The sequence below is a fragment of the Gymnoscopelus microlampas genome (genome assembly GCF_963454915.1).
Source record: "Gymnoscopelus microlampas genome assembly, chromosome: 4".
Classification (NCBI taxonomy): domain Eukaryota; kingdom Metazoa; phylum Chordata; class Actinopteri; order Myctophiformes; family Myctophidae; genus Gymnoscopelus; species Gymnoscopelus microlampas.
Window position 1 is genome coordinate 60,454,911 of NC_139941.1, and position 24,935 is coordinate 60,479,845.

At 38.6% G+C, this 24,935-nt stretch overlaps 2 protein-coding genes across 2 annotated transcripts; both read right to left on the minus strand.

The window, feature by feature from the left end:
• Nucleotides 1-1,068: 1,068 nt before the first annotated feature.
• Nucleotides 1,069-7,235, minus strand: LOC311044342 (integrin alpha-L-like). The gene is made up of 9 exons (XM_084055841.1): nt 7,144-7,235; nt 5,977-6,098; nt 5,719-5,861; nt 5,391-5,541; nt 4,953-5,091; nt 3,251-3,544; nt 1,930-2,231; nt 1,540-1,839; nt 1,069-1,351 (listed from the first exon to the last, which is right to left on the minus strand). Exons 2-7 carry the CDS (start codon nt 6,052-6,054, stop codon nt 2,134-2,136), a joined length of 903 nt encoding a protein of 300 aa, XP_083911967.1. The 5' UTR covers nt 6,055-6,098; nt 7,144-7,235; the 3' UTR covers nt 1,069-1,351; nt 1,540-1,839; nt 1,930-2,133.
• LOC311044184 (uncharacterized protein) lies at nt 7,153-24,421 on the minus strand (the record flags this gene model as incomplete). The annotated part of the gene is made up of 7 exons (XM_084055603.1): nt 24,369-24,421; nt 24,014-24,043; nt 19,761-19,796; nt 19,098-19,415; nt 18,868-18,959; nt 18,520-18,606; nt 7,153-7,260 (listed from the first exon to the last, which is right to left on the minus strand). Exons 1-7 carry the CDS (start codon nt 24,397-24,399, stop codon nt 7,153-7,155), a joined length of 702 nt encoding a protein of 233 aa, XP_083911729.1. The 5' UTR covers nt 24,400-24,421.
• Nucleotides 24,422-24,935: the final 514 nt, after the last annotated feature.

A 24,935-nucleotide genomic window follows, 5' to 3' on the forward strand; every position in this document is an offset into this window, starting at 1 on the left:
AGATACAAATTGAATTAGGCTAGGTCTATTAATGCAGTACAGGTTTTATTTTACAGCAGGTCCAAAGGTTAAATCTGTCTTGCATACAACGTTATAAGTTGAAATGTATCATCTGGACACGAGATATATCTCTTTGACTGACTGATGTTCAAGCAAAGAATTACAGCAATGCCTGTCAGTGCTACCATTCTGCAGATAAAATATGGCACTTAAAATAAATAAGATTTTTCAAAAGAAAGGCATTATTATAAGGTTATAAGCACCAATTTACACTTGGAGGAAACATAGTATCACACACCACAAACTACACATATTTAGAATTATTTAAAGTAATCTGGGAAGTTGAACATGACAAATGCATAGATGACAGATAAAGTACGACAGGCCTTTTAGTAAAAACATCGACTAATCGAATCCAACAAAATCAATCTGCAAGCAAATATTTGTCTCTCCCATACAACCAATAATGAGTAAAAACTCGATAACCTTGGATCAAATCACCACAGATCAGTTCCAAGACAGACAGACAGACAGACAGACTCGTAATCCCTAATTGCTCCGCGGGCGAGGGCTCTCTGAGCAAGTGGCTACTCACTGCTTCTAGTTGTTATAAGATGGGTAAAAAGCAGAAGATGAATTTCATATTATGTGAAATTCGTGTGTACATATATACATACAGTGACAAAAAACACCCCAAGAAGTGGGGCTATTCTATAGGAAATTAATGGGGCTGCTCCTTCCTGTTTGAACACAACTGGAACTAATATTCACCAATAGTCACCATGGCTGAATGTGGTTAAGCCTTATATTAAGAATACAATAATGTAGGTAATAGGGAATATTGGTGTTTAGGACAAGAATATTATGTAGCCTACTTGTGAAATAATAAGACAAAAGAATTGCCTGATTCAGCAATGACAGTACTTCAAATCACCACAGATCAGTTCCATCTAGAATTTTGCAAGACGATTGGTCGCAATAGATACAGTAGATAGATAGATAGATAGATAGATAGATAGATAGATAGATAGATAGATATGTAGATGGTCATTGTTACCACAGATTATGTTCAGTCTGTAGTAGGATACATCGGACTCCTTTGTTCCACACTCCCTCAGTGAAGACTCAAACCCAAAACAGGAAGATCTCATCCTCCATACATGACGATATGTAGAATCAGAACGCCTTTCTGTTGAAACAGCAGAGCCACAGTCCAGCTGCCTACACACTACAGCTGATGACTCCTGGCTCCAATTCCATGCAACTGCTGGTCTCCACTGTCCCTGGTGTTTCATATCCAGTCTACCAGCACAGTGACTGGCTCCTCCCACCAATCTGAACTCATCAGACTCTGTACAGAGAGAGAGAGAGAGAGAGAGAGAGAGAGAGAGAGAGAGAGAGAGAGAGAGAGAGAGAGAGAGAGAGAGAGAGAGAGAGAGAGAGTGTTCAGGTGAAGATTTTGTCGATAGATAGATAGATAGATAGATAGATGAAATAAGAGGCTGTATAGATTATTGTCATTGTTGAAGTCATTATTACCTGAACAAATCACCACCAGTCTGAAGGAGGACATATCAGACCATTTTGATACACACTCCCTCAGTGAAGACTCTGACCCAACACAGGACGATCTAATCCTCCAAACATATTGATGTGTAGAACAAGAACCCCTTTCTGTTGAAACAGCAAAGCCACAGCCCAGCTGTCTACACACTACAGATGATGACTCCAGGTTCCAGTCATTCCAATCATCCGCTGGTCTCCACTCTCCCTGGTGTTTCATCTCCAGTCTACCGGTACAGTTACTGGTTCCTCCCACCAATCTGACATCAAGAGGATCTGCACAGAGACAATAGAAGTAGTAAAAACAAGTAATATTACTTTGATTGTAAAATAATAATCCAAACGTAAGTATAGTTTGTCTTTTACCTGAGCAGGTGAGTCCAACAGTCTTATTAGGTGAGCAGGAGTTTGAGACTGAGGTTCCACAGTCCAGGAGAACAGCCTCGTTACCTTCACACTGGAACTCATTGGTCCACATTGGAGCTTTTCCTTCTCCATATAGCGCCCCCTGGAAGATTAAAGGAGCCCCACAGCCGAGCTCCCTACAGACCACCTCTGCATCCTGCTGGTCTAAGTCACCTTCACACACTGAGAGCCAGGACCTATTTTAGACTTCACCTCCACTCTGCCTGAACATGAACCATTGCCATTCACCAACCTCACAGACTCTGCAGAGAGAGAGAGAGAGAGAGAGAGAGAGAGAGAGAGAGAGAGAGAGAGAGAGAGAGAGAGAGAGAGAGAGAGAGAGAGAGAGAGAGAGAGAGAGAGAGAGACACACACACAGACAGAGGAGAAAAAGAGAGGGAGACAGACAAATAATTATTAATATATATATATATATATATATAGGAAAATGCGGGAATGAAATGAATGATATCTATCTATAGGCCTATTATAGCTTTTAAAAAACAAAACATCTCGGTGTGCGTTTGCAGTATTTTGATATTACGTCATTTTCCATCAGGCACAAATTAGCCGACTACTAAACAGTAAGGGGTCCTTCACTTCAAAACAACAACACAGTGGACTAAAGGCAGCTAAAGTGAGAGAAACTTAACTGAGGATTTAATAAAAAATAAACAAAAAGAAGGGAGGGAAAAAAGTTTGGCTTGGGAGTGATTTGGTGAAGTTCTTAACCCTGCCGACGACGACGAGTCAAGTGCTGGATATGTCTTATGAAAAGTTGCGATGTGAGAAAGTGGGCTTGTTGTTACCATGGATACGGATGTATACAGACAGTCATTACAGAGGTGATCGCGACAGTGGTGAGTGTCATTGTTAATACACAAGTACGTATCCATATAGAATCCTATATGTGCAGCCCTGCGGTGCGGTTGCTGCGGATCTATAAATAGGATATTATAATCAATGCGGTTGGATGGCGGATGGATAATGAACGTGTACACACGGATTCTGGTGACTAAAAAGCTTGTCCACTCAGAAATCATTAAACAGACAAACAATTAATTGCCTTGAGACTAAACACTAACAGATATTTACTCTATCCCCAAGCAATTAACCAAATTGAAAATCTAATAAATCACTCAAAAAACATACAGAACACCTTATCATATTTACACCCAGATAGATAGATAGATAGATAGATAGATAGATAGATAGATAGATAGATAGAAAAAATAAAATACTACATATTATTACTGTCATTATTAAAGTCATTGTTTGTTACCTGAACAGATTACGGCCAGTCTGGAGGAGGATAAACCAGACTTCATAGTTCCACACTCCCTCAGTGAAGACTCCGAACCAACACAGGAAGATGTCGACCATACTGGTTGACATGGAGCACCAGAACTCCATTCTGTTGAAACAGCAGAACCACAGTCTAGCTGTCTACACACTACAGATGATGACTTCTGGTACCAGTTCCAACCACACACTGGTGTCCACACTTCCTGGTGTTTCATCTCCAGTACACCAGTACAGTTGCGGGTTCCTCCCACCATCCTGACATCACCAGGGTCTGTACAGAGACATTTGAATAAGAATTAGAAAACATTTTGGGCTACAATCTATAATGTTTCAGGTTTTTTTTATGGTGGGGATCTGCAGGAGTCTATCCGTCTAAGGTTTGTTGGTCTGTCTATCTGTCTGTGATATTATCGTAAACCACTGGACCAGTCAAAAATCTTGAGAATACTGTCAGTAGACCACCTCTCATTTTCTTTCAGGTTTTATCCTTTTTGAAATATTTAACCTTAATTTTGAGCTATCTATTAATATTACATTAATGTTTGTATGTATGTATGTATGTATGTATGTATGTATGTATGTATGTATGTATGTATGTATGTATGTATGTCCCGGGCATACCTCGGGTGCCGTCTGACGGCCTCAAACTTGGTATGTATGTCCTACAGGTCCAAAGCTTGAAGTCCAAATTTAAATGTTATGTAAATGTTTTAAGTTCACGTTTTTTTGTGTTTAATGTTCAGACTTCAATGATCTTAAAGCCTCACTGTTTAACTTATTTAATGAATAAAATGTGATTTTGTCCCATCTGTATGGTAGAGTATGTTATTACAACATACGATTGGGGTGGTTGTATTTTGTCTCTTTGCTCTTCTATTGAGACATTATATCGTGTCAAAGCCAGGTCATGCCTCACCTAGGCAGAGGATCTGACCAGAATTTTGACCTGATGGTCAAGATTCAATGTATCCCCTGAGCAAGCAGGCTGGCTCTATTAGCTCAATGGTAAAACATGTCAGCACTTGCGCAGGAAACCGGGTTTAAATCCAGGGTAGAAGAGGCAAGTTACATAGTGCTGTTTTAAGTTGTTAAAGACATTTAAATACATCAATCCATATTTGTTATACAAGCCAATCAACTTTTTCAAAATAGCAACAACCGTTGTCACTTGACTTGAAACACAGCTACATCAAATGTTTCTGAAAGTAGATTTATACCTCAACAGAGCATCAGCGTAGATGACCACACTGATTTATTTGTAAAATATTTTTAGTTTTACTTCAGAGGACGTGCACCTGTTCTATATCAAGATTTATTCATTTATTTGTTATTCATTAATTACATTTTTAATAACCGATATAGACCTGTAGTAACCAATATATTGTTATACCTCTCATGTCGAGAACACGTCTATATTATATATATATATATATATATATATATATATATATATATATATATATATATATATATATATATATATATATATATAGACAAAAGTTTTACTTTTGTCAATTAAATAAGAAACAAGCATCCAAATTCCCACTAATTGTCTTTTGCAGCTACGTGTATGTTAGCATACTTGTCATTACTCAAGGAACATTGCAGGAAAATAATAACGAGACAGTCAGGCTCATTTTGTGTTCAAGGAGGTGGAAAAACAAAATTAAGAATTATACCTTCAGTCTTAATGATCCATTTTTGTACAGGTTCCAGTATTCCTGTGAGTCCATCGTAGTAGTTCTCAATTTTAAAAGTATTGTTCTTTCTGGTTTCTGAGGCGATGGCATGAAGTTTATTCACATCAACATCTTTGACCTGCCAACAGAATGCAACATGGGGATCAAGAAATATCTTCTGTCTGATGATCGTCACAACATCCATAGAACAACACTATTGAAATTAAACCCATTGCAGCTGATAATAATAATAACAATAATAACAATAACAATGATAATTATGTTTATGATAGAAATAGATTGCAAGTTATAATGAGTATTTACTATCCTGCAGTCAAAAATTTTAAGTAAATACAAAATCAAAATGATGTTTAAAACCAAACTTTAGTGTTAACCATCCATCCACCAACCAACCAACCAACCAACCAACCAACTTACCCCGATGACCAATCGACTTATGTTTTTTTCATCATACTTTTGGATAATGAGTCCTTTGTTTCTATCAGTTGGATTTCCATCCGTGATTAATACCAGAAGTTTAGCTGCATCAGTGGAGGCACCTGCAGTTTGGTTTTCAAAGATGTTTTTTCTGAAACAAATATACAAGAAGACCTGTTTAGATTTAAATCACATGAAAACTAGGACATATTCATCTCTCAAACCAACAAAGCAGTGACTGATGATCACCTGCCATCTGTCAGATCAGAGATAAAGTATAGGTGGAGGTTTTGAACAAACACATATTTAACAGTATTTCTTAACTCACAGCACATATGTTAAGGCGTTGTGTGTGTTGGAGAGTGATTTCATGTGCTTTTCTCTCTGAAGATATTCAGGAGCTCTCCCCATCTGGTAGTCATTGAAGTCAAAAACTGTTCGGGATCTGGAGGAGAACTGAACTGCAGCAAACTAAGAAGAGAAAGGAAACGGAAATGATGCAAACTTGATTGGATAAAAAAATGTATGGTATGTTCAGCATCTGCAAAACTTTCATGAATGAATGTTACAATAGAATAATAACAACCTTGATAGATGAATCGTTCAAGCGTTCCATAATGTCCAGTATAAAATCCTTGGTTTTGTCAAAGTCACTGTCTGACATGCTTCTTGATCCATCAAATAAAAAAACAAGGTTCCTTGGACACTCTAGACAAAACATGAAAGTTAGAAAAGCATGATTATCCATGACATGTTAAATATCACCCAATCATTAGTTAACACATTTACAACAATTCCGTTGATAGAAACGTTATATACATCTAATCATCCATGTTTGTTGAGCCAATCAATGTGTATTGTGCAAAGTATAACCAATGGACTGATTAGCCACCACATCACTGTCATCATACCATTCATTGCTCTGCAACTATTCATTCACATAAATGACATAGTTGTCGTTGACCGATTTGAAAATGAATTGAGATCCTTTGCCTGGGCAGCATGCACAAGAATGCAGTGGTGTAAAGTAACTAAGTACATTTACTCAAGTACTGTATACTTAAGTACAATTTTGAGGTATTTTTACTTTATTGGAGTATTTCCAATTTTCAAAACTTTTACTTCTACTCCACTACATCTCAGAGACAAATATCTTTTACTTTTACTCCACTACAATTATTTGAAAACTTTAGTTACTAGTTACTTTGCAGATATAAATGACTACATTATAAAACATACATTAACACTTTAGCCCTATTTTATACATAGGCTATTTGAAAATAGCAGATCTACAAGCTCAAAACGGGTTGCGATGCGACGCGTTGTGAGCTTGTAGATCTGCTATTTTCAAACATTTTAGTACTTTTACTTTTGGTACTTTAAGTATATTTTGATGCCAATACTTTTGTACTTTTATTCAAGTAACATTTTGAACATAGGCCTTATACTTGTAACAAAGTATTTTCATATTGTGGTGTTGCTACTTTTACTTAAGTAAAATATCTGAGTACTCCTTCCACCACTGCAAGAATATGATAAGAATATGTTGTTGATCGTGCTAGTTGTATGGATGGACTGCATACAAGAATCTATGCATGGACGCACATGCGTGCACACACACACACACACACACACACACACACACACACACACACACACACACACACACACACACACACACACACACACACACACACACACACACACACACACACACACACACACACACACACACACACACACACACACACACCTGGGGGCTTCAAAGTCTCAGCTGCAGGTAGGCTTGCATGTACACTTCCAGCTCTAAGACCTGTGGCAGCACCGTAGGTCCCTCCAGCACCGTAGGGACTTCCAGGACTGTAGGGACCTAAAGCACAGAAAAGGTGCCATTGAAACACATCGTTAGCAGCAGTGCTGCAGTGGTGAACAAAATACTCAACCACAATACTTGAGTCAAAATGATCCTGGTCAAATATTACTCAACAACAACGAGCGAAAGACGCTCAAAAAATACGTTGTACTTTCATCCTTATCTTCATAATAAGACTCCTCACTAATGCTCATAAAATGTCCATCTCACTCTGTGTCTCTTTGTGCTATGGACAGTTCCGAAACCTATCTGTACCAATGGCATCGAGATGGGGATTCCAAGCTAATAGAAACTACTGCCTTTCTGTTCCTGGAAAGTTAGTATGCTGACTGCTTGTATAGACCTGAGGCTGATTCTAAAATGCCTTCTAAAACAGTATTGACAACGTTCACTAAACATATATATTTCTCAATCTCAGTAGCAGATTGATTGAAACCTTTATTTATTCTCAAAAAGAGCATTGAGGTTTACCCTCATTTGCAATGCTGTCAAGATTAGACACAACCATTAAGACATACAGATATAAAACACAGAAACAACAAAATAAAACCATAACAGAAAACGAGTAGGTTAAAAGCAATTACAAAGTGAGGTACAGTATATGGAGATTTAAGGGCAGGTTATCAAATTGTCCATAGGATGGAAACATGAAGAGAAAAAAATACATTTTAGATATTAGACCTTTGGCTTTTTACTGACAATGACTTTCATTTGCCCTAAGGTTCATTGAAAAAATAAATCAATAAAAAAGGAAAGACAGAGAGATTTGCGTAATTTATATTGATTAGTTTTTATTTTCTTTGTTGAATATATATATATATATATATATATATAATATAGACGTGTTCTCGACATGAGAGGTATAACAATATATTGGTTACTACAGGTCTATATCGGTTATTAAAAATGTAATTAATGAATAACAAATAAATGAATAAATCTTGATATAGAACAGGTGCACGTCCTCTGAAAGCTTTTTGAGCGGTGGGAGCTCGGCTGCAGAAACAACTAATTAAAAACGAACTAAACACCCGAGAGTGGAAAACAGCAGCACACAGTCTTTTTATTCTGGCTAATGCGTTTCGGCCATTAGCCTTCCTCACTTATTTGCTCTGAGGAAGGCTAATGGCTGAAACGCGTTATAATAAAATAAAAAGTCAGGTACCTGATGCTATGGCAGCGAATAGATACTATGGAAGCGAATAAATGCCATAATTGAAATGAAATGGCCAATTTGAAAATTCCATTCAAGTAAGAGAAATGCTTTTTAATCTTCAGGAAATTAACACATGCAATGTAAAATGCAATAGTGTTTAATCTACAGGTGTGCTCATTCTATGATGGAATTAAAACGATAAATAAAATATCATTTTATTTTCAATTTGGACAATATTGGACAACATCAAAATGAAAATACAATTTTGAAAATTTTAATGAAATAAGAAAAATGCTTTTTAATCTTTTTAATCTTATGCCTTTTTAATCTTTGTTTAATCTACAGGTGTACTCATTCTATGACCGGAATGTATTATTTTCAATTTTCAAAAAATGCCCCGCTAAATGGACAAAGGACAATATTAAAATGAAAATGCAATTCAGAACATTTTAATGAAATAATTGAAATGCTTTTTAATCTTCCGATAATGAACGCATATTTTGAGACAAAAAATAATATATGATGAACAGCATTTACATTTAATCTTCAGGTGTGCTCATTCTATGACAAAATTAAATGAATACAAAGAAGGTCATTTGATTTAACATTTAAAAAAAATGCCCGCTAAATAATGGACAATATTAAAATGAAAAGGTTATTTTGAAAATGTAAATTAAATAAGGCTAATACTTTTCAATCTTAAGCTAATAAATGCATTTTTTGAGACACAAATTAACGTATAATTCAATAGCATTTCATCTCCAGGTGTTTTCATTCTTTGCCAGAATGAAAAAGCTAAAGAAAATGACATTGCTTTATCGTTTTCGAATCCTACTATTATTGCGCAGGGTAGGATTTGAAAAAGATAAAGCATACATACATTCATTTTTGTCTCAAAAAAATGCATTTATTAGCTGAAGATTAAAAAGCATTTGCCTTATTTAACTCATATACTGCCTAGAACGACTAAAACGACTTCTGTCCATAAGCCATGCCTGCCAAGAACGACTAAAACGACTTTTTAAAAAAAATTAAAAGATTAAAAATATTTTTTTTTTTTTTTTTTTTTTTTTTAGATTTTTTATTTATTTTTTGACCCAAAGACCAAGGAGATATGATTTTTCGAAGATATAGACTCCCATCCACTTCCTTGTTAACTTAAAACTTAAAAATTCTGTATCTCGGCTCCTGAGTACTTTTTTTTTTCAATGAAAAATCTTGGCGGTGTTCAAACAGGCCAGAAATAATTCTGGCAGTGAATGAGTTAATTTACATTTTCAAAATATCCTTTTCATTTGAGAATTGTCCATTATTTAGCAGGGCATTCTTTTTAAATGTTAAATCTAATGACTTTTTATGTATAATTTAAATTCAGTCATAGAATGAGCACACCTGAAGATTTAATGTAAATGCTATTGCATTATATATTAATTTTTGTCTCAAACAATGCGTTCATTATGTGAAGATTAAAAATCATTTATCTTATTTCATTTTAATTTTTTAAATAGCATTTTGATTTTAATATTGTCCACTATTTAGCTGGGCATTTTTTTAACATTAAAAATAAAATTATATTTTATTCATCAATTGAAATCTGTCATAGAATGAGCATACTTGGGAGATTAATTAAAAATTCTATTGTATTTTCATTTAAATAGCATCACAAAAATCCCTTGACATCCAGAAGATTAAAAAGCATGTCTGTGTGTGCAATTGCATTTTCAAATTTGAATTACCGCATCTATTCGCTTCCATATGATGCCTCATTGCAATGTAAGATATTTGGTTTAGGATTGACATATTATACACTTATGTGAGACACTCATTTACTTAAATGAGTTAATTGTGTTCTTTTAACCCTGTTTGATTATAGTCTTCATTATAGTCATTCATAGTACTTTAAGGAAGACTGTGCTTAAGCATAGGTTAAGCATGCAAATAAGTCTTATCTAACATCACCTAGAAAAGATCAAGCTCTGGTAAAACATGCAGGTGATGCAACATTGAAGCATTATTGATTAATTCATAATACCATGATGTGGCTTTGGGAGTTGAGAGAGACGCTGGTAATTAGCTAGGTTTAACTGTTTAAATTGCTCCACCAGCTTAACATAACACCGAAAAAAGAGCAGCAAAATCAATTATATTGTATGATAACTGCCAAAAATACACACACACACACACACACACACACACACACACACACACACACACACACACACACACACACACACACACACACACACACACACACACACACACACACACACACACACACACACACACACACACACACACACACACACACACACACACACACACACACACACACACACACACACACACATTCACATTGACATCAGCCAGCAAGCATCAGCCAGCAAGCATCATTAAAACTGAATCATACCTGAGATCATCATCCAGAGCAAGGTGAACAGCATCATTATTCGATTTAAATGTCTGTAGATGTCAGGACTGTTAAGTGGATTATGATGCTGGGATCCAGTCACTTGCTGTCTTATATCACTTTGTTTAATACGTCAACTGTCCTTCTTGCTTCATCAGGTAGTGGTTTGTGTGTAACCACACTTCACTGACATTCTGACAGGAAGCTGTCATCAACATATCTCCCTGAGTATCTAAGATGGAAAATATGACCAAAAAAAGTGAAACCTACTTCTATTTATATATATCATTAAAATTATCCATCCATCCATCCATCCATATCTCATAGGTGCCTAACTTTGATCAGAGGTGGGGGAGCCAGCTTTTAGGTTGGACCCCGCTCCACCCCTGTGGATCGACTATTTCCATGGATTATGGCTGTGGACTGTAGAAACAAAGTATCATGAGCTATTGAGCAGTTAGAAACAATACTAGTCTGTATGTTTAAATATAGCTTGGAGAAAATATAGCCTACAGAATCTCATTAGCACTCCTACGTCAAATAAAACAAAAAAACTTCAATAATAATTATAATAACTAGTCCATACCCGGGGAAGTGCGCATCCAAACTACTACATATGCTTTTGGGTTATGTGATCAGTAGCCTATGGAGTTTAACTTTTGGAGAGGAGCGCTGCTCATTACATCCTCATGGCTTGTGGTGTGGCGTGTGTGACAACCCGGTCATTTAGGACCTGGCATCGAATCATAACCACAAAAAAACACGCTCGCTCACCCCCACGCTCATAAAACATGGACACGGCCCCTAAATCGAACTCCTTTATAACTGTGTAACACTGATCTGTCCTGCCGTTCTGTGTGTGGCGTGGTGTGTGTGACGTGTGTGTATACCGCAGCCCCAAAGGTAGGTCCACCCAGCGCAGCGACTACATATCCTATAGCCTGCGGGAACCGTAACGTGACGACAGAGACCATAGGCCGTGGCTTTAGACAAAACCAGAGCCTTGTGTTAGAGTTTTGCACCAATGAGGGGGCAGAAACAGCGGCGGTCACGTGGTTCATGTAAGCTGGAAATAGTTACAAGGAGCTGTAGACTTCAATGCATTCCATGAACTTCCGGTTTAGGGCTTTGTCACTATTCGCCAATAGACGGCTATGTAGAAGACCTGGCCCGAAGAAGTGAACGCGAGTGTCAGAACTCTCTCTCTTTATGGGTCTGGACAAAACGCTAATAAACAGCTTGAATTTGGGGAAAGGGAAAAACGGGCTGCGTCACTGTCTTCATATGCTAATTGTCAATGCCAGAGGTGAACCAAATCTTTCAGATTTATTAGGCAGTCCGGTGCAGACCTTGTGTGTGTGCGCGCGCGCGTGCGTGCGTGCGTGTGTGTGCGTGTGTATGTGTGTGCTGGTGTGCGCCTTATCGCTTCATCAGGGAGTGGTTTCTGCTTTCCTAACTGACATTCTGACAGGAAGCTGTCATCAACATTTTCTATGATGGAAATTATATAGGTTACAAACACACACACATGCGCACACGCGGTCTGCACCGGACTGCCTAATAAATCTGAAAGATTTGGTTCACTATCCTATTATAAAATGAAGGAACCTCTGGCATTGACAGTTAGTCTTCACTGTGTGAGGCATTTCTGTGGTTATTGATGTACTCTGCAACGCACTCCTCAGACTTGATGCAGCCAGGACAGGACAGGCACGTCTCAATGGTGAAATGAGCATTGTTTTAATTAGTCTATATAAGATAGCCTGTTACAGTAGTCTATATAAGATAGCCTGTGCATCGGGTCCAGTATGATCGGGTCTGGTTATTCTCGGGTCCGTTTTGGACCCGGTTTGATTATCCTCGTGTCCGTTTTGTAACGCTGGACATGATGTAAATGCCCTTTTGATATGCACTTTACTACACTGTACTGGTACGTTTTGTTTACGTTTCCATTAGACCAGATCCTGAGCAGGGCCCAAAATAGGTTCTGAGAACCTTACAAGCCGTAGTGTATGGAAACACATCCTGTAAAATACGTTTCATTGCACAGAACGGTTCTCATTTCAAGTCACTTTTGGACCCATGCAGACCTATAATACACATTCTGTGCGTTGTGTACAATTACAGAGAACATGGAGCTGCAGGAAGACTGTGGTCACTTCTCACTCCAGTCAGCACAACGTAGGCACTGTGGTTGATATTTCTGAGAAACTACAAGAACATCAGGGAATACGACGAGGTGGAGATACACCACAGAGAGGAGAGGTGTTGTTACTATGGTTGCGTGTGTGTGTGTGTGTGTGTGTGTGTGTGTGTGTGTGTGTGTGTGTGTGTGTGTGTGTGTGTGTGTGTGTGTGTGTGTGTGTGTGTGTGTTTGAGGTTGTTTGTTTTTACTGCTGCCCAGAATGTGACCTTATACCATATCTTATGTAAATCTAAAAGTGCTGTGGTGTAATATCAGGGCAGTAAAGATGTCTCCATCTTTAAATTCAGTTCAATGGGTTCTATTCTGACATGCATGGTGCTGCCATTTGATAGATTACCCAAACCGAAGGTGACTAAATGAATCACATACTGTCCTACACTGAGTGGGTAGGACCCAAATGCAGGGGGAAAGTCAAGAGCAGGTTCAGAAGTGTTAATTGACACCAAAACAGGGAACACGATGATATAACCAAACACAAGGAACAAGGAAAGCACTTAGAACACTAGGACAATACCACAAGGAATACATTCAGCAAAAGTTCACGCGAGCAATACTGAACACCCTGACTAACAATCAGGATAAAACAACTAATTCCGGACTAACAAGACACAGGAGAACTAACTGATAATCAACACAGGGACTCAAGGACACATGTGCAACACATTGGCTAATTACAGGACTGGTCAAACCAGTGTGATCTAATATGAGAGTGACGACACTGGCGTTGACTCCCATTGTAAGAATGGAATGCGGAAATGCTCGTTCTCAATGAGATAGTTCCAATGTCTGGAACTATAGCCCATAGCGGCCCGCTTTGCGGTGAAATCAAAGCGTGTCATAACTCTCTCTCTCTATGGGTCTGGGTGAAACAAGACAGGCGGCAGCAGCAACAACAATAGAGAAAACCAGGAGACACTATAGAACATTAATACAAAAAATAAAAGCGTACACAAGCGTAAAATCAAAACCCAAATAAAACTAAAAAACAAGGCCGCCAAATCTTTGTGCGATATGATTTTTTTGTTTTACATTAACCACTTGAACCCTAAAGCATCCCTTTTCTGAAAATAGCAGATCTACAAGCTCACAACGCCTCGCAGCGCGAAGCGTTGTGAGCTTGTAGATATTTTTGGCAAAGAGGTATAGGTATATAGAGGGAAACAAGAGCAATCCAAGTAAAAAAAACAAAGTTTAATCTTAAACACAATTTGATACAATTATAGAGGGGGTCCCTGCTTCATCTCTCTCTCAGCAAGGGGGTCCTTGGCCTGAACATTGAAGACCCCTGCCATAGCGTATGGAAACACATCCTGTGAAATATGTTTCATTGCACGGAACGGTTCACATTTCGAGTCACTTTTGGACCCGTGCAGACACACATTTTGTGCGCTGTGTACAATTACAGAGAACATGGAGCTGCAGGAACATGGTGGTCACGTCTCACTCCAGTCAGTGCAACACGTAGGCTCTGTGGTTGATATTTCTGAGAAACTACAAGAACGTCACGGAATACGACAAGGTGTTGATACACCACAGAGAGGAGGTGTTGTTACTATGGTTGCATGTGTGTGTGTGTGTGTGTGTGTGTGTGTGTGTGTGTGTGTGTGTGTGTGTGTGTGTGTGTGTGTGTGTGTGTGTGTGTGTGTGTGTGTGCAGGGCCCAAAATAGGTGAGCAGGGCCCAAAATAGGTTCTGAGAACTTCACAAGCCGTAGCGTATGGAAACACATCCTGTAAAATACGTTTCATTGGAACCACCGGCGCCGTAATCTGAGTTCCCAGAAGTTTTCGCCAGCTCTGGCGAGGAACTTCTGGGCCAGAGCCCTGGTATTTGTGGGCGGGATGTACCTTACGCTCTGAATCTGAGCGGACACGCCTCTTACCGGTCTGAGAGCTGTGCAACTCGTCTAAAAAGTCCGACGAGAGGCAAACAGCAGTACACAACAATGGCGGCCGAAATTTCTCAAGGGGAAATTGCTTCCCGTCGATCCTATTTAGATGCAACACCCACTGCATGTGGATCCCGCCCCCTTTTCTTCATTGGCTGTTGATTTGAATCACAACGCAGTGGCCGCGCCCCTGCTGTCCAAGCTCCGACGCTAACCCTCCCAGACTACCGGCGCCGTGCATCCCCAAAATTATTCCGCTAGTTTAAAACTTGTTTAGTTTGGTATAATCGTTTCGTTTCTTTTGGTATAATAATCGTTTGGTATGTCCATTTTCTATTCTAACTTGTGGCGTGACTAGTGAAACTATTGATTCGGATTATTCGTATTATACAAAAACAATGCGACGCCAACCGGAACCAACCACCGGAACCATGATAATATTTTTCATTTTTTCTAAACCGGATCACACGGCTAGTTTTAGAATGAATACCAGGCTTTCCTCCAAGGTGGAAAGTCTGGTCTCTGGTGACACGATCAAGGTTAGCAGCAACAGAGGAAACCAGGAGACACTATACATTACTACAAAATAAGGGTACAGAAGCGTAAAATCAAAACCCAAATAAAACTAAGAAACGAAGGAAACATTACTTCAAAATTAAAGGAACACAACTGTAAAGTAAAACTAACTATAACTAAGAAACAAAGAACACAAGAAATTAACACAACAGGAATACAGAACAAGACACGGACCGTGACACAGAGGGGAGGGGTGCCTTTTCTGAAGAAAAAGCTGCTTGCAACAATTGCACTGTGATTGCAATATGTAACTGTTGTTTTAACATGCATGGCTGTGTGTGAGACAGGCTGGTGTCTCACTAGCCCTAAAACAGCTGTGATATTACATACATTTCAAGTATTCAAAATACACAGGCATAGATCGCTCCCATGCCTGCCGGGGTAGCAGCCTGATCTTCGCGGCATTAAACTTCTCAGTACTACGTGTGCACTCACCCAATAATTAATTCCTGCAACTTGGAGTCAGATATTGTCCTCTGGTTTCATATCCATTTGAAAGTTCTGGCAGAAAACGTGTGTTTGGTAAAATATCTCCACTTTTCCACGAGTTGCACTCGGACAACATTACGGAGTTTAAGCAATGGACTGCTACGGCAGAGGACTACGGTACTGGAAATGATCAGCGCTCGATAGATAAACCTGCCGTCGCCGCAGCCTATTTTACTACGCCAGAAGCTACCGTTCCACGTAGTGTCTACAACGTCAAAAATAGGTGAGTGATTTTAGTGCTTTTGACGCGTTGTTTGTAGGTATGAGCATGGCTAATTATACTCTAGTCTAAACGAATTCACGGAACAGTTACCAAAATGTTCAAAAGCAAGTTATTGGCAAGTGAAGCTGCCGCGACGGGTGTTGTCTTTGTTTATGTCTGTGTTTATGTTTGACACGTGCTGCATAGACGCGTCACCATGGAAACCAAAAAGGGGTGGGAACCCGTCGCCGACGGCTGCTTGCTTAACGATTTTGACTGCTACGGCGATTGCGTCATAGCAGCCGCACTCCGCCTGGCGTCGCCGTACTGAAAAACAGAAAGCTTAAAGTCCCTATTCTCCCCAAACGACTGTTGGACTGAACATAATGAAAACTTCCTTTGGGAACACTCTGTTTGGGAAGCACAAAGGTATGGGGCACACGATTGACAGGTGTGTTGCGATTGGTGTGGGGTAATTAATCACACCTGTCAATTGTGTGCCCCATACATTTGTGCTTCCCAAAGGAAGTTTTCATTTGTTCAGTCCATCAATCATTTCGGGCCGGTCGCTGACAGAGAATGTTGCAGATTGTGGATGGAAAAGAGGAGTTGACTAGGTTTATAACATTTGCAAGTTGGATGGCACCGGTTTGCTACCGCAGGAAGGGTCGTGTTAATGTCAGAAAGGGCACTAGGCAAAGGCCGATCCCCCCCCCCCCCCATCTACCTGGACTTCACCAACCAAGTGTAGCCTAGTTAATAACAACAGCTTGAACAAAATATAAAGCCAGCCCTGAGAGGGTCGCTTGTACAAAATAATCTATGGCTTTGATGTAGGCCTATTTGACAGTACAGAAACATAATTGCCTCGATGCATGTAACATTGACGAGCGTCAACGAGCGTCAGCAGGACACACACACGCACGCACGCGCACGCGCGCACACACACACACACACACACACACACACACACACACACACACACACACACACACACACACACACACACACACACACACACACACACACACACACACACACACACACACACACACACACACACACACACACAGGAGTCTGTCTCATTTCTCTCCAAAAGCCCTTGAATATGATGGAATATGATTAAGGATTACTGTGATTATGGTAAGCTCACATTTCATATCACACACACACTGTAAGGCTTAGGCCTACAGTAATAACTCCTGTAACTTTAACTACCCCCCCCCCCAAACATATGCAGTAGGGATAGTTATCCCTGTGCTCAGAGATAAGACTCGAGGAGGTTGAACTATTTTTGACGTGTTATTATTTAATTGTTATTTAGCGAGATTATGTCAATTATAATCAACACACTTTAAATGTTTTTGAAAAACATGAAATTATTAACAGAAAAACTACTTAATTGTGTGCATGTGACATCAGACCTCTCTGCCACGCCCACAGCCCCACCTACAGCCATCTCAAGGAACAGCATGTTCAGCATAAACAGTGAGCAGTAAGCTAAGGGTAATGATGCCGTTAATATGCCCGGAAATCTTTTTTTAAATATGAAAAGTTTTATTTCTCAGTTCTCAGTCTTTCAGTATTGCATTCAGAGGTGTAACAACACTGCTGTTATATGAAGAATTAGTATGTCCAAACAGTGACCTGGCAAGAATAAAGGTGCATTCAGGTCTGAGTGCTTTAAAACGGACAATGATCAAAAAACTAAACGAGAAAATAGATGGTGTTCATCTAACAACAGAGATAAGTAACAAGATAGATAGAACATAATATACAAACTAGAGCTGCTTGATCACTACTAGGACCTCATTAATCATCTAAATAAATTAAAACCTTCCGTGCACTGATCATAACAAATGTTTTTTTTTCTTTTTTCAATGGGAAAAATAACATCAAAGACACAGGAAGAATATAGTAATTTACAGAAAAATTACAATGCCTTATTATTATGAGGCGTTTCAAAAATAAAATTTGAGGTATTTTTGAATACATTTTGAGGTATTTGTTTTCGGTAATTTTGATGCGACGCATTGTGAGCTTGTAGATCTGCTATTTCCAAAAGATTTATTTGAAAAATGGGACACTCTGCAAAATGACTGAGTACTTTTACTTTTGGCACTTTAAGTACATTTTGATGCCAATACTTATGTACTTATACTCAAGTAAATTTTTAATTCCGGAGCAGTATTTCTACATTGCAGTGGCCTATTGATACTTTTACTGAAGTAAAAACATTTTAGTACTTTTTCCACCACTGTGTAGGCTACTGTTAATGTGATGGATGTGATATGAGCTCCCTGCAGTTGAAACTCTGTTTACTGGACTCTTGCCTCTTCACTGTGCCTGGCTTCAGCACTGGAACCAAGAACGTTATAATGCATGGTCTTCACTCCTGCACTCTGCCCTCTGGTGGCCAGCTGGAGAAACACAATTGGAAACCAACTTTAACTTACTGGACCAGATGTATTACCTTGTTGTTGTTATTCTTAATTATATATTGTGTTATTGTTATTGCTGCTATGATGTTGAGGAACCAAAACCAAATAATTTTACTTTTGGGTAGGCCTACTCATATGATAATGTAACACATACACATCTTTAATGTTGAATCTGTCTCTCTGACGTAAAAATGCATTTACATTCCAGCATTAAATAAAGATGTATATAGCCTACATTACCTTCCAGAAACAATAGAAGCCACCAATGAACAGCAGGAGCAACACCACTACCACCACTGTGACTGTAACTCTGATAGATGTCAGGTGAGAAGCTGTGAGAGAAATATGTTCGTATAAGAACACTTAAAAACATCATGCAAGGAACAGCTCTCCATAGAAAAAGCTGTATTTGAATTTGTCTGTTTGATTGAGTTTCAGACTCGAAAAAATGTCATTTTCATTCACATTACCTGTGACAGTGAGAGAGAGGAGCACGCTCTCAGAGGAAGAGTTGTGAGAACAAACAGAAATGTGATAAACACAGCTGTAATTCCCTTGGTGGGTGTGGTCTGCTGCAGGAAACAGGAAGTTGGCAGAGTGATTGACAGCTGGCTGGGCCCAGTAGTGTGTTGTGTGGGATCCAGTGAAGGTGAGGTGGAAGGAGCCTCCTGGGTATTGTGGCTGAATGGTGCAGCTGATGATGAAGTTGGAACCCTCAAACACCTGCTGCTGGTCCTCAGAAACCCCATTTATGGAGGGGGACAAAGTGATGTGTGGCTTAAACAGATCTGTAAAAAGAAAGACAGAGGTGATTGGCTGCGACAGCAGATATGTAAACATTGTACACAATGTTAGAGAGAGCAAACATATTGATGAGAGAGAGAGAGAGAGAGAGAGAGAGAGAGAGAGAGAGAGAGAGAGAGAGAGAGAGAGAGAGAGAGAGAGAGAGAGAGAGAGAGAGAGAGAGAGAGAGAGAGAGAGAGAGAGAGAGAGAGAGAGAATTCAATGGCATGGTATTGTCTTTAATATATGGCAAGGTCAGAAGGGGAGTGATGTACAGTAGGGTAAATCTGTCATGTCCACAACTTTATAGTAGCAGCACGGGTTTATAAGGACATAAAGAATGCACTTACTCTGCATTGTTACAGGTGGTGTTGTTATTAGGATAGCTGAAATGCAATGAATGAAAATGTTAGTTTATTCGTCATCTATCATTTTGCATGCTACTCATGGGAAAATAATGGGGATGAATATTAAAGAGGAAATCAAGCTCTAAATATGTGCCTAAAAGACCACGGCTCCTTCATGTTTGAACACAACAGGAAATAATATTTGCCTGAATGAATAAGTATGTTCTTCACACATATCTACAGAAAGATGACTTCAGGAAATTGACTAATGATATTCAATGGTTTCACAGTCTCCATAGCTGAATGTATGAAGAATACAATAATAGAGGTAATAGGGAATAATGGTGTTTATGTCAATAATATCATGTTCTTGTGAAATAACTAGACAAAATAATTGCAGATTTCACAACACATCGCACCACAGCGCATTGGGGTTGTAGATCTGCTATTTGTGGTGGGTGACATGACACTGGATGTACAATGATGTATAAACCAGGCTTAAAACCTGATTCAGCAATGGACAGTATTCATGACAATCATCGTAATGGAGAATTGCAAGGCATTATGAGAGATGTAAAAATCACCAAACATCCATGTATGTCACATCCCTCATTCAGGGGTTCAAAGGTCATTAATGTATCACCTCAATACCGAAAAACATTTAAGTTCAACCACACACAGATATTGAGTCTTACGTTTACAAATGAGATTGGGCTTTGACCACTGTCTATTTTGGCACTTGACGATGGTGGAGGTGCCTGCCCTCCTCACGTAACCATCAATACACTTGTACTTGTAGTTGCCGTCACGTTGACAACAATTCACTGCTTCTGGAGGTTCAGTGAATGCCACGTGTGGTAACTGTGAGCAGAGACAGGGGCAGTTGTTGATGTCTGCAAACAAAGAATGGAGATACCCAAGATACAATGCGTTATTGAAACGAGTGGTCGTCGAGTCAAATAAAAGCATGTCTTATTTTCATGAAAATGTAAATTAAGCACAATTTACGTCACCGCGAATGAGAATGAAATATTTAAGTATAAGATTACGATGACTTTTCTTTGCCATACAAAGTATATGAAAGTAATAGGGCAAAATAATGAATTGCCAATTTTGTTGCAAAGATAATGCTTTCCCGGTATCCTCTCAGTAGACCAAGATGTCAAATGCAGTTTGTTCACAGATTATCTTGTCTTGTTGTCCCTCAACTAAAGAGGAATTGCAGAAATGCCTGCCTCCTAGAGTTAAAATAAACATGTTGTCTGGTTTGTACCTTCTCTGTCTACAGAACAGGCCTTTAGTCTGTCTCTGGATGAATTGCTGACCTACTGTTGAACTACTCCTCAGAAAAACAAAACTGGATCAAATCTATGAACAGCCATAAGCACAGGTCCATTTCTACTCTCTGTTTAGTGGCTTTTGTAGGTAATTGTTCTAAGAGTTAGTTTCAGAAGAACCTGATGGCATGCAGTTGTAAAGGACATAAAGGATGTACTCACTCTGCATTGTTGTTGTAGGTGGCAGTAGTGTTGCTGAAATGAAATAAATGAGAATGTTAAAGTATATCCATCATCTATCATTTTGCATGGTAACCATGCGAAATGAATGAGGCTGAATATTAAGGATGAAATCAATAACTGAAGTCTAACATGTACTAAAGAATACTGTTCCTTCCTGTTACACAACAGGAACTAATATTTTCCTGAATGAATAATATAAGGATGCAGTTTCTCCTTCACACATATTTACAGACAGATGACTTCAGGACATTGACTGTAATGCTTTCAGTCACCATAGCTGAATGTGGATACAATAATGCAGGAAATTCATGTAATAGAGAATATGTTGTTGTTCAGGACAATATTATTATGTTATTGTGAAATACTTAGACAAAAGAATTGCATATTTCACAACACATCGCATCAGAACACATTGAGGTTGTAGATGAGCTTGCACACAACACATTTCACCCACTGTTTACACCTGTAAACCTGTGATGTGACAATAAAGTTGATTCTGATAGTCTTCAGAAGAGGGCTTAAGTTTGTTTCTGGATGCATTGCTGAACTACTGTTGAACTGCTATTTAAAAAAAACGCAACTACTTCAAAATCTATAAACAGCCATAAGCACAGGTCCATTTCTACTCTCTGTTGAGGCCATAAAAGATGTACTTACTCTGCATCGTTACAGGTGGCAGTGGTGTTGCTGAAATGCAATACATGAGAATGTTAACCCATTAAGACCTGAAGCCGATTCTAGAAATGTCTTCTAAATCGCAATACATATTTGGCCACGGACCCCCATCTCAAAACATGTTGTTCCAGGGACCCCCAAAAGCAAAGATTTGAGTTAAAAATGTTCCCTTCAAAATATATACTGTATTCAAAGATTTGCACACATTTTCACAATTTTTCAAAAATAGCAGATCTACAAGCTTGTAGCGCGGCGCGGCACTCTGTGCTATGACCTTGTATATCTGCTATTTTTGAATAGCCAAAGTGTAAAATAATGCTTTTTAGCTCAAATAAAAAAAACAACACAAAGTATATTATGATGACAGAAGTAAAGGGACATAAAAGATGTACTTACTCTGCATTGTTACAGGTGGTGGTAGCCTTGGATCACCTGAAATTAAATAAATGAGAATATTAAAGTGTATTTGTCATCTATAATTTTGCATGGACATGAAATGAATGGGGCTGAATATTAAAGTCGAAATCAGGTACTAAAGACTAATTGGCTACAGTATGAACTAAATATGCGCCTAAAAGACCACTGTTCCTTCCTGTTTGCACACAACAGGAACTAATGTTTGCCTGAATGAATAAGTATATGTTCTTTCTTCTTCACACATATCTACAGTACAGAAAGATGACTTCAGGACATTGACTGTAATGATATTCAATGGTTTCACAGTCTCCATAGCTGAATGTATGAAGAATACAATAATGTATGAAATAGAGGTAATAGGGAATAATGGTGTTTAGGTCAATAATATCAGTGGTGTAAAGTAACTAAGTACATTTACTCAAGTACTGTACTTAAATGCAATTTTGAGGTACTTTTACTGTACTGGAGTATTTCCAATTGTCTATACTTTTACTTCTACTCCACTACATCTCAGAGGCAAATATTGTACTTTTACTCCACTACAATTATTTGAAAACTTTAGTTACTATTTACTTTGCAGATATACATTATTACATTATAAAACATACATTAACCACTTTAGACCTATTTTATACCTAAGCTATTTGAAAATAGCCGATCTAAAAGCTGCGACGTGTTGTGAGCTTGTAGATCTGCTATTTTCAAACATTTTAGTACTTTCACTTTCAGTACTTTAAGTACATTTTGATACCAATACTTTTGTACTTTTACTCAAGTAAATCACCAAACATCCATGTACGGTATGTCACATCCCTCATTCAGGGGTTCAAAGGTCATTAATGTATCACCCCAATACCAAAAACATTTAAGTTCAACCACACACAGATATTGAGTCTTACGTCTACAAATGAGATTGGGCTTTGACCACTGTCTATTTTGGCACTTGATGAGGTAGGAGGTGCCTGCCTGCCTAAAGTAACCATCAATACACCTGTACAGGTAGTTGGCGTCACTTCGACAACAATTCACTGCTTCTGGACGTTCAGTTAATTCCACGTGTGGTAACTGTGAGCAGAGACACGGGCAGTAGTCGTTGTCTGCAAACAAAGAATGGAGATACCCAAGATACAATGGATTATTGAAAACGAATCAAAATTAAGTTTAAGTATAGGATTATGATGACTTTTCTTTGGCATACAAAAATATGCAAATATGCAGGTCCAAAATTCAGTATACAAAAGAAATAAGTTATTTTCCAAATAAGAAGTGGAAAATAATGGATTTCCAATGTTATTATAAAAACTTTGCTCTCTCAGTAGACTTGATGTCATATGCAGTCTGTTCAAAGATTATTTGGTCTTGTTGTCCCTAAACTAGGCGCAATTGCAGAAATGCCTGCTTCCTACAGTTAAAATAAATATATTGTCTGGTTTGTACTCACAGAACAGGGCTTGAGTCATGTTTGCTGACCTACTGTTGAGCTACTATTTCAGAAACTAAACTACATCAAATCTATGAACAGCCATAAGCACAGGTCTATTTCTACTCTCTGTTGAGTGGCTTTTGTAGAGGTAATTGTTCTAGCGTTAGTTTCAGAAGAACCTGATGGCATGCAGTTGTAAAGGACATAAAATATGTACTTACTCTGCATTGTTACAGGTGGCAGTAGTATTCCTGAAATGCAACATATGAGAATGTTAAAGTATATCCATCATCTATCATTTTGCACAGTGAAAAAAAAGGGTTAGGGTTAAGCATGAAAAATAAAATAAAAGTTTTCATTGTTTCACCACTGATCGATTATGTATGAGGTGCAATGACTTTACTTTGTCATACAAAAACAAAATGGCGCACACACACACACACACACACACACACACACACACACACACACACACACACACACACACACACACACACACACACACACACACACACACACACACACACACACACGTCTCAGTGTCATTATCATTATTAAAAATATTAATAGTCATACCTGAGATCCAGAGCAAGGTGAACAGCATCATTATTAAGATCGATGTCTAGATGTCAGGACTGTTGAGTGGATAATGATGCTGGGATCCACTCACTTGCTGTCTTATATCACTGTATGTTTAATACGTCAGCTGTCCTTATTGCTTCACCAGGGAGTGGTTTCTACGAAAACACACTTTCCTCACTGACCGCTTCTGACAGGAAGCGGTCAACAACATATCTCCCCAAGTTCCCATTATGTAAAATCCATCTATCTATATATATATCCATATATCTATGTATCCATCTATCTATCTATCTATCTATCTATCTATCTATCTATCTATCTAGTATGTATCCATCTATCTACAGTATCTATCCATCAGTGGTGGAAAAAGTACTAACATTTTGTACTTAAGTAAAACACACACACACACACACACACACACACACACACACACACACACACACACACACACTATTGGATTAACACGTTTTGTGTATTGTCTACAATTCCAGAGAACATGGAGCTGCAGGAAGACTGTGGTCACGTGTAGTTCCGCTCAGCACCACGTATGCGTGGTTGATA